Source organism: Lacerta agilis, chromosome 2 (genome assembly GCF_009819535.1).
Source record: "Lacerta agilis isolate rLacAgi1 chromosome 2, rLacAgi1.pri, whole genome shotgun sequence".
Taxonomy (NCBI): Eukaryota; Metazoa; Chordata; class Lepidosauria; order Squamata; family Lacertidae; genus Lacerta; species Lacerta agilis.
The window spans coordinates 32,504,778-32,518,671 of NC_046313.1; the positions used below are offsets into that span (position 1 = coordinate 32,504,778).

The window sequence follows — 13,894 nt, forward strand, 5'->3', positions numbered from 1 at the left end:
GCAACACCTCACTGCACTTGCACATGTGTAGTTCCTTCCTCACTTTGAAAAAAAAGTGCATTTTAAAAATATACGGCGGGATGTTGTCAGTATGCATGGCACCTCAAAAGTGCACCTTCAGCATGAGTCTAGAGCCACTGATTAACATGCCAATTCAGAGTTTTGTTTTAAACTCTCGCTGGCTAGAGACTCAAATATACGGAGACATTAACTAAAGCAGGGGAATATTTTAGAAGTCCCCACCTGGGGTCGCATGGCCAAAAGGAGAGGAAAATAATAGCCCTTCATTACTGATCAGTTGTGTTGGCAACTGATTTGTCGGAGTCTGTCTTTTAATCACACAAATTCCTTCATAGCTTCTGGCTAGGAAAGGGTACAGCACTTTGTTAGTTGTTCAAGATTTTAGAGGGCCTGCCTGCCATGACTTCAAATGTCTACGCTTTACAGTAGGCCTATACACAGTCAAGATTGCAAAAATGTAAAGAATTTAAGATACAAAAATAAGTAAAAAGGACCATCTAGAGAATGCCAGGTCCCCATTTGTGGATCTTTAAAAATCCTCTACTGGCAGGAATTCCCACTTGCATATTTTATTACATTTCCCCTCTGTATAACAAATGCTTGATACACTTCAATCTTAATTAACATTATTACAAACAATCCTCATTCCCCACCCCCACTGTAAATACTCTACTGATTGTGCCCTGTAGCTAAAAATATAGGTTTTGTAATAGATATATAGATATATAGTAGGCTCTCTATTTTATAAGCCTGAAAGATCTTGCCTTGTTGATTCATTTCTGAACACACAGATGTCAACATCTAACCTAGTCCTAGATAGACTGGTGGCTGAAATTCCTAGAATATAGATGGGAATTGTATTTGCCTGCTACTTAATTGTCCCATGTTTTACCTATAAGAAATTTTCCCTGGGTAGAAACAATGCAAACACACTCACATGAAAGAGAGGGATGGAGGGAGAAGCAAATGGATAAAAGAAGGAAGAGGAAATTACAGAAATCACAGATCTAACATGTTCTTAGTAACCAGAAAAGGCCAGCTCTTCCATCCTATTCCATTATACAGTATTCAAATGTCATGCCCTCACCTGCAAGGAAGATATGCCCTTTTCAATTCCCTCCACCCCCAAAGTAGAAAAATTCCATATTTCTTTAAAAGAACACAAAAATTAGTACTGTATTATTATTATTTTGTTGTCTTTTGGGGTACAGAGTTCCCCGTGTGTTGCTTTCAGATACATCCTGCCAAATTATCCAGCTCTTTCCCTCCCCACCCCCAACACCTCTGTGATCCATGTGGTCCCAAGAATGAATATGTCTTGTTTGCTAGAGGATTCTACTGTTAGTGTAAAGTCCCACAGCACTGGGCCAATCTTGTTCATACAGCAGGTCAATCTGGGATGATCTTGAGCCTTCCAGCCAGGGCTTTTGTCACTCATTAAAGACACCCAGCATTACTCCAGTCATTCATTTCCGTCTGCAATGAAGGGTCGTTGAGTTCAAAGAGCGGATCTATGTTGACAGAACTCGAGAGGTAATCGTTTCTCCCTTCATCCCAAGGATGCTGGAGGAATGAAGTGGCAATGAAGGTCTCGTCAAAGTCCAAGCTGTTCTGGTTGGATTCGGTTAGGATGTAATCCTGCCCGGCAGGACACCACTCCTGTGGGCAGTCAATATGTCTTCCATGCACAGTCAAGTCTACATCCCTGGTTATTGGGCTAATAGGAGGAGTGATCTCCAGATCCTCGAAGGTGGAGAAGTCACCATTTAAGGTGGTGTCGAAGATAGCTTCCCAGTCAAAGTCACCTTTCAGAGACCCAAGCTCTGTCTGCTCTTCCTGAGTAAGCAGAGGGGAGCTGGAGAGACGGGCTGTCTTGCACATCCGCTTGGGGAGTGGCTGCTTGCGTTTATGGCTCATTTTCCCATCTGCTGGGTTCCAGTTCTGGTCGCCAGTGGCTTCTTCAAACTCTTTGAGCAGCTGCTGAGACTCCATGTTGATTTTCAGGATGCTGTTGTTTTTCCAAGATGCCGCCGCCTGGTGAGACAATGAACTGGAGCCAGCATCCTGCTGGAGTCTTCCGGTGAAAGCTGGGTGGATTTGTACGGGGGGCATCCTACGCTTCTTGAATGCTCCGTTCATCAGCCTGTCTGCATACTGGGGGTCGATCTTCCAGAATCCACCTTTCCCTGGTTCGTCCTTCTCTCGTGGCACTTTGATGAAGCACTTATTCAAGGACAGGTTGTGTCTAATGGAGTTCTGAAACCAGAATTAAACAAAATGGAGTTTTAATATAAGTAACCAGAAACATAAACCCACATTGAAGTGAATACAATGAAGGCGGCTGAATCAGCTGTAAGTGTGAAGGTTTTTTCAGCAAGGAAGAAGGCTCAAGTGGCTTGCCACAGTGAAACTGAATCTGGAATAGAATGATGATTAAATGAGCCACATGGCCAGGCATATTCCTACAGATAAATGACCATCCTCATTCCTATACAACTTTGAAATATATGGATTCATGCCTCAACCTCCCATCATGATATTTTAACCATCATGATCAACCAAGAACTTCAGATCATGTCACAAGAGCATTAAATTCATACAAGAGTGACATTCATGAACCAGAATATTTACTGGAAGTATTTTGTAAGAACTTTCATTTGAGATGGCCTATAGATACCAATGGCAAGTGTGGGGAGATGAGGGGTGTTAGTACCCTGTCTGCTTTTTCTAGTGCATGCATTGCATAGTATTAGGGCACATTCAACACACATAACTTCCCAGAAAGAATCATGGGAACTGTAGTTAAGGGTGCTGGGAACTGTAGCTCTGTAAGGGGGAAATTACAGTTCCTGAGACTCTTTTGGGGAAGCCGTGTGTTGGATGTACTTTAAATGTAGGTTATGGATCTGCCCTTACTGTAATTTCAATGTTTGATTCTGTTAAAATGTTCTAAGTTGCCCTCAGCTTTCAGGAAAAGATAGGTATCTTATGCCATGTGTGTCTATAGTAAAAGTTTAAATGACTTTCAAAGCACACCCTGGCTTTCAAATTGCTGTTCTGTGCAAAAGTCTCTAAGAAATAATTCCTAGCACTCTTGCAAAGCTACCATTTCCATGGTGTTGTCAAGGAAGTCAAGAAGAGAGCTAAATGAGATTAAATCTGTTTAAATCTGTACTTAAAACTTTTCATAAATAATAATACTTAAAATGTAAAAGGGTCTTTCATGTCCCTCATAGTACACAGACACTCGTTCTCTTATTGACACACCTTTTCTAGTCTGCTGCCCTCCTTCCGTCACTCCTTTAAATAACAAACATGCCAGCAGAAGTGGAGCCAAGACTGAGCCACTAAGAAACTAGAGTAATTAGGGGGAATCCCAAAATTTACAGAAGTACAAAACATCCTTAAAAACAACAACTGATGTGGTTAAAAAAAAAGAGATGATACTCAGTAACCACAAAAAGTTTAGTTTCAGCTGGAAAAGAAAACGAGAAAACCATGGTGGAGTAGCCTGAAGACAGGTGTGGATGTACAAGATAATATAACGATCCAGTCCAGTATTGGCACGAGAAAAAAATATGGATGGTGGAAGAGAAAGTGCAAAGAGAGTTTTGATGGAGGCATATGTGGAAGAGTAAGAGGAAAAGTGACCTCTGGACATAAGCCACCCCAACAATCTCTACAGGTGGAGGGCAAAGAAAGAGAAGTGATTTTTAAGCAACCGCATGCCCAGCCTTGCTGTCCTTTAGTGATGCTTAAGGAAAGACATTTATATTCCCACAAGCTCCAGAATTACTGGAGGGGGAGAACACCTTAATATAATGGTGGTGGGGGATGAGTGTTCAGACCCCTGGGCTTTCACTTGTTGGGTACCTCAGGGTTCTGTCCTCTCCCCCATGCGTTTCAACATCTACATGCAGCCACTGGGAGAGATCATCAGGGGGTTTGGGCTGGGTGTTCATCAGTATGTGGATGATACCCAGCTCTACCTCTCTTTCAAATCAGAACCAGTGAAGGCGGTGAAGGTCCTGTGTGAGTGGTTGGAGGATGGATGGCGACTAACAGATTGAGGTGGATCCTGACAAGACAGAAGTACTGTTTTGGGGGGACAGGAGGCAGGCAGGTGTAGAGGACTCCCTGGTCCTGAATGGGGAAAATGTGCCCCTGAAGGACCAGGTGTGCAGTCTGGGAGTCATTTTGGACTCACGGCTGTCCATGGAGGCGCAGGTTAATTCTGTATCCAGGGCAGCTGTCTACCAGCTCTGTCTGGTACGCAGGCTGAGACCCTACCTGCCTGCGGACTGTCTCGCCAGAGTGGAGCATGCTTTAGTTATCTCTTGCTTGGATTACTGCAATGCGCTCTATGTGGGGCTACCTTATAAGGTGACCCAGAAACTACAACTAATCCAGAATGCGGCAGCTAGACTGGTGACTGGGAGCGGCCGCCGAGACCAATAACACTGGTCTTCAAAGACCTACATTGGCTCCCAGTAAGTTTCCAAGCACAATTCAAAGTGTTGGTGCTGACCTTTAAAGCCCTAAATGGCCTCGGTCCAGTATACCTGAAGGAGCGTCTCCACCCCCCTCGTTCTGCCCGGACACTGAGGTCAGGTGCCAAGGGCCTTCTAGCGGTTCCCTCACTACGAGAAGCCAAGTTACAGGGAACCAGGCAGAGGGCCTTCTCGGTAGTGGCACTTGCCCTGTGGAATGCCCTCTCACCAGATGTCAAAGAGAAAAACAACTACCAGACTTTTAGAAGACATCTGAAGGCAGCCCTGTTTAGGGAGGCTTTTAATGTTTAATAGATTGTTGCATTTTAATGTTCTGTTGGAAGCCACCCAGAGTGGCTGGGGAAACCCAGCCAGATGGGTGGGGTATAAATAATAATAAATTATTATTTTAATAATAATAATAATATGCCACGGCTAATCGCTCAATATTGGAAAAGGAAAGAAGTACCGGGAATTAAGGAATGGCAAGAAAAATTATTTAATTATATAGATCTGGCTAAATTAACTGATAAAATTAGAGGAAGTAGTGACCAAAAATTCCAACAAAATTGGGGGAAATTTGGAGACTACCTGAAAAAGCAATGCCCCACTGTGAAATGTTGGCTCCATTTCTAAACACGCTGTCTTGATGAACCAAAGTTAGAAAGGAAAGATAGAAGAGAATTAGATAGAAGGAACACCATAGTAGTAAAAAAGAAGGGATAGATCGATATCCCGGGACGATGACAAGTGGAAGCCATAAAGGAGGGGGAAGTAACATATAGTAGAATTAGACAAGAATGTACAGAAGAATGGAAGAAAGAAATATTGCTAAAGGTTAGTAGAAACTGATCTATATGAATATTGAAATTGGATATTATTATGTTTGTTTTGTTTATTATTTCTAATTTAAAACTGAATTATTGGGAATATAGGAATGTGTTATTTGAATGTATTTTGTGGTTTCTTTTTATGAAGAACTCAATATGTAATTTTTAATTTTTCTTTTTTGGTTGTTTTTTATTTCATTGTTCTTTTTTCTTCTTTGTACCTGATGCAATAAAGATAATAATAATAATAATAATAATAATAATAATAATAATAATAATAATAATAATAATAATAATATAAGAAAAAGCTAATGCAGGTGCCCTCCATTTATCCTGAGTGTCACTCATCAAAAGATCAAGTGTCTCCTTTAATATGCCTATTATTATTATTATTATTATTATTATTATTATTATTATTATTATTACCTCACCCATCTGGCTGGGTTTCCCCAGCCCCAATTACAATGAATAGTTTCTTTCAGTCTAAAAGACTGCATATTAGGTCTGGACCAGAACAGACTCTAATGCAGTGAAATAGTGTAGTAGAAATAGTGCCTTTTTCCTTCCATGGTGCTAGAAGAGACAGTTTCTGTTTCACTGGTTTTGGTCAGGTCTTCACAGCAACTTTCTGAACAGTGAGATGAAGAAGATAACCATCTCACATCCTCAGAATCAGAAGAGAACAGACCTCCTCCCTCAATGCTTCAGGAGACCAGAAAGGTAAGCCCGACATTTTATGACCCTCATAGCTGGGTTGTTTTTTAAACCCCATGCTAGCCAGAAAACTGATTTTGGCCTGGCTGATGTGTCACTTAAAAAAACCTATAGTTTAAAAATGAACATGCAAGGTACCTGAGGCATGGTTAACATCTCAGCTCTTCCTCTGCTCATGCCAGGCTGCTAGGATTATGTCTAAACCTGGGCTCATTATTTTTTTCCTCCCTCCAAACAAACCATAAACTGTAAATTACCTAAGTTTGTTCTTGGCTTCTGGCTTGCTTGCACAAAACAAACAGTGAGCTCAGGTTCTTAAGTGTCACTAATCCAAACCATGGTTTCATTCCTGGCAGAAGTAGGGGAGGAATGAAGCAGCTGCGGTTTTTGGTCTGTGCACCAGCACACTGCAGGTTCACCTTTTAAAGCACAGCTAAGCTTCAGATGATGTGTGAACCAACATGTCTGATGTTCAAGGATTATCCCAGAAACCACAGCTATCATGGTACACTGTGGTGCTAAATACAACAACGGCACTGTGAAAGAACCACTTAATTTGACAGAAATGGAAAAGGGGACAAACATAACTCTCCCCCCCCCCTGCTCTGCACACTCACTGGCCTCCTTGGTATGGCTTGCTTATATTTGCACACCCATGTGAGACACACATTTGTGCACCCATGGAACACCCTTTGGTTGGAATGGACTTCATATGAAATCACCCTCTGAATCATCATAAAAAAGAAAAGAAAAATCAGAAAAGCTCTAGAAAAAAATACAGTAGCAACAAAGAGAGAAACCAAAAGAAGGGGCATTTACTGTTCCCATAGAGCTACTCCTCAGAAGAATGAATGTGTGTGTCTGGAGTGATGTGCACAATCAGAAAGGAAACTCTGTTATTGGGTAAATAACACCCTCTTATAAAGCACAAAGCCAGGAGGGTGTTAAGAGATTGGATATGGTAAAGGATTGTGTGCAAGAGTTTTTCTTTTTCTTTTTTTTCTTAAAAAAAAAAATGTTGCCTGGATATCTTTATGCTTATTCATCCATAATCCGTATTGCCAAAGAGCAAAAGCAAGGCTTGAATGCCTGGAGGGCTAAATAATAATAAGAAGCTATTCCTCTAGGCTGAAACTCCCTGGGCATCTTGGCTCCTTTCCAAAGCACACAGCTCCCACAGGAATCTCTCCCCATCCCCCCCACCCCCCTGCTTATGGGTGGCATGACATTTTGACTTTGTGTCTGCACTTACAGGAACTGGGGTTGACGAGGCGGGTGAGAACATGGGCACGATGGGAGAAAGGGGAAAGAAAGAAAATAAAGAAAGAAAATAAAGGAGAAAAGAAAGAAAGAAATTCCTGTGAACGTGCTGGTCTCCGATGAGTCAGAATTTACTGTTTAATGAAATTTTACAAGGGTCAGAGAATAACCCTCTCCCCTGCTAGAGTCAGTTTAAATCTGCTGGGCTTGCCTACAAGCTGATTATTACCCAGCTAGTTAGCATATTTATCATTCTTCCCTGCAAGGATCCATCAAACCACCTGCATCACGATAAAGAGGGAGTGAATACTGGGTTTTTGTTTTTTTTAAAAAGGGGAAAAGAAAGAACAGGAAAGTTTGCACCAACTACATCAATATGCAAGGGTTTTTCTTTCTTTCTTTTTGTACTTATTAATCCCCATGTTGTTGTTAATTCTGTAAAACATAAAATGTCCCAATCTCATAGGAAGCCTAATGGATTTAGTTTTGGTCAATAGCTTTATTAGGATTTAGGACCAGAATGTCAGAAAATAGTGAGCAAGCTTTTGAGTTCTCCAGAAGTCTTCATCAGGTTAAATGGTACGCTCGTTTTATGCATTGTGACCATGGTAGGAATCAGAAACATCCACTACACTGAGCAGCGTTATTGTAGTGACTGTAAGCAATAGTGTTTTGGCACATCAAGAGACCTGGTTGGTGATACATTCTACCCAGAGGATTGGACACAAGCTTAGCTATGTGTAGTGCAGCCTTTTGACAGGTGATGGAATGACAATAATACTATGTTATGTCATCACCATCATATCCAGGCACTCAGAATCTAACTCATTCCCTAATCACTTAGGATGGAGAGGAAACTCTTTGTTTCACCTTAAGCAGGGGTGCCATCTTCAACAAAATACTGGAAGGCCCAGATAAGCCCCACCCCTCACAACTGATCACATGACGCGGTGCACGCACACCACTTGAATGGCAATGTCCATCAACTTAGTGGGGGGATGGTCCCCTCAAATATTTTATTGGGGTGTGTGAATTCCCTTCAGCCCCTAGAAGTTGGCTCTTATGTTCTTAAGGATGATGTGGCAAGGAACATCTCAACAGGGTTTCCCTCAAGGATTCAACACTAAAACTACCCATGAATATCAAACTGTCACATCAATTGTCAGAAATGAATTACATGTACTCATCATTTTCCTTTGACTGAGATGATGATGATTGTTATTATTTTTAGAAAATAGTGCTTCAAGAGCAGAGGGGAAAGTCCAAGGTATAGAATTAAGAGTGGACGCCTGAAATATGCTGACTTTTGGGTCTCCGTCTATTGGTGTGGGGCTACAGATTCATTGTCTTACCAGGACTATTTGAAGAACATATGAAAATTACAAGCCATATAGATGCTACAGTAATAGAGTCCAGTAAGTTTTCCAAAAGGCAAAACTTTCCCTTTTTTCCTACCCAAACTTTTACTTGTTCAGCCTGCTGTTGTCTCAAATATTTTTAAACCTCAAGGAGCCAAAGGCACAAATGGGTCTGCTACATATCAAACACAATGGGAATTGAAGGAGGTGGTGCTCAAGGACAGAGATTCCCCCTTACACTGTGGTGTTTGCTAGGGGAAGGAGAGAGCCTCAACATGCATTATTTCAATATTGTTGTTAACATGGTGGCAAAAATGAATTTATTCTCATTACAGGCCACAGCCTTCATTGCAGGCTGATTTCTTATGTCCAAGGCTGTTCAGCTCGTGGTCATGAGCCTTTGGCTCTTCATATGCTGTTATTGGACTTCAATTCCCATTACCCTCAGCCAGCATGGTCATTGATCAAGGATGATGGGAACTGTAGTCTAGCAACATCTTGCAGGTTACTTACACCTGTCCAAGAGGTTAGTGAAAAGTTATAATATTTCTGTCTTTGACCATTTGAGGTACTGTATACTTCTGATCCAATATCCCAATATGCTTAGATGCACCTGTTTCCTAATAACCTCTCTCAAATCTTTATTTTGCCTTCTTTCATATGCTTCTCCACAGTCAATGTTGGAAAGCATCTGGTTGCGTGGAAAAGGCACATCAATTTCTTTGGCACTTGTGGAAACTATTCTGAAACAGCCAACACCTTTGGTGTTCCCTCCTCAATGGATCAAAGGGTGGGATTGGGGGGAAAGAAGTTTATACCCCTGACTTTTTCTCCTCTTTCTCCCTAGACGTATGTGAAGCAGTTGCTTGTTTTAAATGCTCTCCAGGCATGACGCAAATCGGCCAAGTATCTCCTACTTGTGTGACCAATTAAATTTTGGATATGAGAAGTTAAGCTTCCAGATACTGAATATGGAAGATAGTTCCATATTCAAATAGCTGGTTTCCAAAGCCCTCCCAACAAGATTGTTCCCACTGAAATCTGGAAAAAACAAAAAACAAAGACATTTCAGGGTGGAGCATTAAGATTTACAGCAAAGTGCAAGGCTTACTCTTGGATATGTTCAAGATAAAATTTATTTTTTAAAAACCAAGTATCCTGAGAGCATTTGTTATGGCTATTTTTTCTACCTCATCGTAACAGAAATATAAACACTTGTGGGGAATAATCACATGTTATCCGCAGTGAAGGATGGAGTGGGGTTGACTGCCCCCTTCCCTCTCTGAATGGTTTCCCTGCCTCCCAGTTGTGCAGTTAATTGACTCCAAATGCCCATTTATGACTGATTGGATTAGCAGCATTAAGCATCCAATGAAAGATTGGAGGAGAATCACCTCTAGGCAATGCAACCTGCCTCTTGGCTCCTACTCTTCATCTTGCCACCTTTACTTTTCTTTCGCCCTCCACCTGTTTCCTTCTCTCTTCCCCTTCACTGCCCCTCTGTTGTTTTTCTGTACTTTCTATAGCACTTCCTTTACGCTTGTTGGAGCCTCAAAAAAAAAGGACATTCTCTCAATCATCCACAGTCTTTGTTAGATAATTGCTACCTTCCAAAGGAGAAAATGCCTGTTTACATTGCTCTGCTTTCTCATTTACCACAACCTCTGTGTGCTACTAAGTGCTTACTCCAGGCAAAACACCTTGATAGGAAACATACCAAGCAACAGTAATTGCACCCTAGGGAGAAGGAAGCACAGAAAGGAACTGCAGCATGAATACTACAAACACTTGGTCGCTTTCTAATGTAATAAGAGGTTGACAGGAGATCTGTTCCTCATCTTGTGGCAAGAGGGTCGTACAGCCACCTGACCACAGACACAGCTGGTTCTCCTGTAAGGTGGCACAACTGACAGTGATGGAACCTTGCATTATGTATATATGAGGAAAGATGATCGAGGAAAAACAGTGCTAGTGTCTAAATTTGCACACCCACCATACATTCAAGGCACATGACCCCCCCCCCTTAATAATCTTAGGAGCTGCAGTTTGTTATAGCTGCTGGGGATTGCAGTTGTGTAGGGGTAAGCTACAGTTCCCAGGATTTATTTGGGGGTGTAAATGCTTTGAATGTGCTCAAAAGGTATGGTGTGGGTCCAGTCCCTGGTTGCAAACCTAATTCTACTTAGCTGGGAGTAAGTCCCATCAAATTCTATATAGACATGATTAGAACTGTGCTGTGTGTTAAGAATGTAGCGAGTTGTTTGCTGCTCTAACCACGGCCATTTTTAAGGATTCTGGCCAAGTAGCTTAGATTTCCTTCATCATCATATTAGGTGTACACAACACTTGTCTCACATGGAAATTATGAGAATTTAAATAGTGGTGAAACTGTCAGATAATGCAAGTCATAAAAGCATCAAGGCTGATTTGGGAGGATGGCTGGTCATGAACCGCAGTGGATAGCCAACAGAAAACATGGGGACAGTAACAAGTGCACTATAACCTCACCCACATGACTGGGTAGCCAAAATGCAGAGAGGTATGGGCTGCCCCATCCTAGGCACCTACCTGCCATGTGGGGTCTGCATGGCGGAAATAGCAGAAATTATCTGTAATCCATTTATAGATGTCTGAGAGGGTGATTTTAGTTTTCTTGCTCGCTTCCATCGCCATGCAGATAAGCGTGGCATAGGAGTAAGGAGGCTTCACGTGGGGATTAGTCTTGTAATCTATGTCTTCCAATGGCTGGCCTTGCAGGTGTGCAGTCCTGGATGTGGAAGAGGAGATTGGCTTGCCAGGGGTATGGGGCATCCCCATGCAAGCCGGGTCACCAGCTAGAGGGGAACACGGTGCAGCAGAGCCAGGGATCTTGTGATAGCCGTGAGGATCTGTGCTGCAAGGGGAAGAGCTTGCCTTGCCCATATTGGCGTTGATGATGGAGAATTCTTGAAGCCACTGTAGGCTGGTCAAGCTGTCGTCCAGGTTGCCCGAATCCGCCATGCTGCTTTCCTGGCCTTTCTCTTCTTCAGACTGCACGTTCAGCCAGCTGTCAGTCATGTCAGGGGAAGCCAAAATAGGCAAGTCCAACATTCAGGAATTGTGGGAGAGCAGGAAGGGGGAAGAAGGGGGAAGGGCAGGGGGGTGACAATCCTGCAATAACAACACGAAGAAGTTCAAAGCCCCTAACAAATGGGCAGCTCACAAACAAACACTTGAGCAGGTTGTTTTCTAGCCAGACACTCTAAAAGCACTGGAGGCAAATATACCCTTGAGGTAATCCCAGAGAATTGAGCCATCCCTGGGTTTAGGATCCCCTTCTCAAACCAGCCTGCTTAACTAGCCTGCTTTATGCAGACCACAGCCTAAGATGGGTGGAATTCACCCAAATGCCCCCTTTTTTTCTTTTGTGGCAAGATTTTTTGCAAAACTGCCAAGAATCTAAGTAGCACTTGTTCCTATTGAAAAACTTAAAACCCAGCTAGAAACATGCAACTGAAACGAACATGTTAGTGTCTCCTTCTAGGTAAATAACAATTTCTTCAGCTTCATAAATGCTTCAGCTTGCAAACCTGACAGTCCCTAACCCTTTTAATGATTCCATTTTAGTGATTTGAAGTAGCCTCTGTTTTAAATCTGTAATTGATTCCTCACTCAATTTACAACACCATCAGCTTTTGTTTTTGTTTTCTTAAGCAGTAGAGGTATGAATACTGCCATAAAAATAGTTATGATGGTTGAAGTTTCATGCCATTCCATAATGCCTAGAATTTCCAAGGCTATATGGGGGATAAATGTGATTCGATATTTTAAAAAAGGAAAATCTACCTCCAGCAACACAATCCATAAGTTGAAGCTCTTTCATTAAGGCAAGTGACAACCCAGTGCCAAACACATTATGTGATGTATATCCCATTGATTTCAATGGAAACCACCTTCAGGTAATGGGCTTAGGGTTGCAAATTGCTCCCATTGATTCAGCAGGGAGCTAAATCAGTTTAAACCTGACTGCTTTGGCTCAGCCGGTTCATAAAGCAGAGGGTAAAATCACACCTAGGCTGCTCAAGGCTGTAATCCTGTACCCAGAAAGTAAGCCCCATTTACCTCAATGTGGCTTAATGCCCAGTATATTATGCATAGGACCGGGCTGCTTTGAAATCCTATGAATCTTGTATGCTGCATATGTAAGCATAACAAGACGGCGTTTAGGTTGGAGAACCAGAAGAAGAGTGGCTGAGTACCTGTATTTAAGCTTTACGCCCCCTGAACTATTACATGAAGATTCATGCCAACCATCTTCACATGAAACACACAGAATTCAACCAAGCCCCCAAATGTATTATACAGAAGGCTCTTACCATGGATTATTTCTTCCCCCTTTAAATGAAAGTTTTGTTACATTTGCGTTGATGGATTCATGAGAGGGTCCCTCTGCATTCACGTCTGGCCAGAACCATAAAATAAAAATTGAGTGCTGGGAGGATTCCAGCCTCCCCAGGATAACGTGGCGGAGAAATAAAGCTGGCCTGCCCTCCCCGCCTTATTAAGAAACAAACAATTCCGTTTATCTTACCTGTTCCTACGAAGGAATCCCACTACCGCCAAGTGTTTACTACTAAGCGCCGAATATTCAGTGGGGTGAAGTGTGTGGCGGTGGGGGCCGGGTAGGGAAATAGGGTAGATTTCTACTGCTCTCCCGTTGGATGAATTATTACGCCCCTCGCTGCCAGAGCCCTTTTATTCCGGAGCCGCTGTGATTTGTAAGCAACAGAATGACTGTCAATAAGTAGCTGCTCCGAAAGGCTTCTCTGGATGCTATGGAGACGCTCCGCCCCTATAAACAGCTTCTGCCCCTCTCATTGGTCCTCGGATCTCCATGGAGAGCGCAATCACTTGACAGGGTTTCTCTCTCTCTCTCTCTCCCCGGTTCTGCTACTTTGCACAAACTTTATTTTGCCCCCTATCCATCTCTCTCCCCTCCACATCGCGCCCCCCTCCCACCTGCTTCATTTGCCACCAGTTAATTTTTAGTCACGGATCCTGGCTGCCGAGGGAAAGAGAAGCTTATGAAACCTTTAAAATCTAAGTGCTTTTAAATATCTGATGAAGCGCAATCGCACGCATTTAAAAAAATAAAAATAAAATAAACGACCCGGCCGGGGGGGGGGGGAGGTTCTTTTCAAAAGCGCGTGCTTGTGTGCGTGTGCGCCCCCCGTCGGCTGCT

General features: G+C 42.6%; 1 protein-coding gene across 2 annotated transcripts; it reads right to left on the bottom strand.

Annotated features, from left to right (window-relative positions):
* Positions 1-501: 501 nt before the first annotated feature.
* On the bottom strand, positions 502-13,580 carry FOXJ1 (forkhead box J1). Of its 2 annotated transcripts, none has more exons than XM_033139392.1 (3): positions 13,244-13,580; positions 11,242-11,823; positions 502-2,277 (listed from the first exon to the last, which is right to left on the bottom strand). In XM_033139392.1, exons 2-3 carry the CDS (start codon positions 11,761-11,763, stop codon positions 1,459-1,461), a joined length of 1,341 nt encoding a protein of 446 aa, XP_032995283.1. In that variant the 5' UTR covers positions 11,764-11,823; positions 13,244-13,580; the 3' UTR covers positions 502-1,458. The 2 variants fall into 2 exon arrangements, with proteins under 2 accessions (XP_032995283.1, XP_032995284.1); XM_033139393.1 differs by lacking the exon at positions 13,244-13,580 and adding an exon at positions 13,029-13,219.
* Between the last annotated feature and the right edge of the window lie 314 nt (positions 13,581-13,894).

Bases quoted from the DNA above. Each gene is read 5' to 3' on its own strand.
- FOXJ1 (XM_033139392.1), bottom strand. From the start codon at position 11,763: ATGTTGGACTTGCCTATTTTGGCTTCCCCTGACATGACTGACAGCTGG. The intron at 2,278-11,241 runs GTAGGTGCCTAG...TTCTGGTTTCAG, and splicing joins ATGCAGACCCCACATGGCAG to AACTCCATTAGACACAACCT.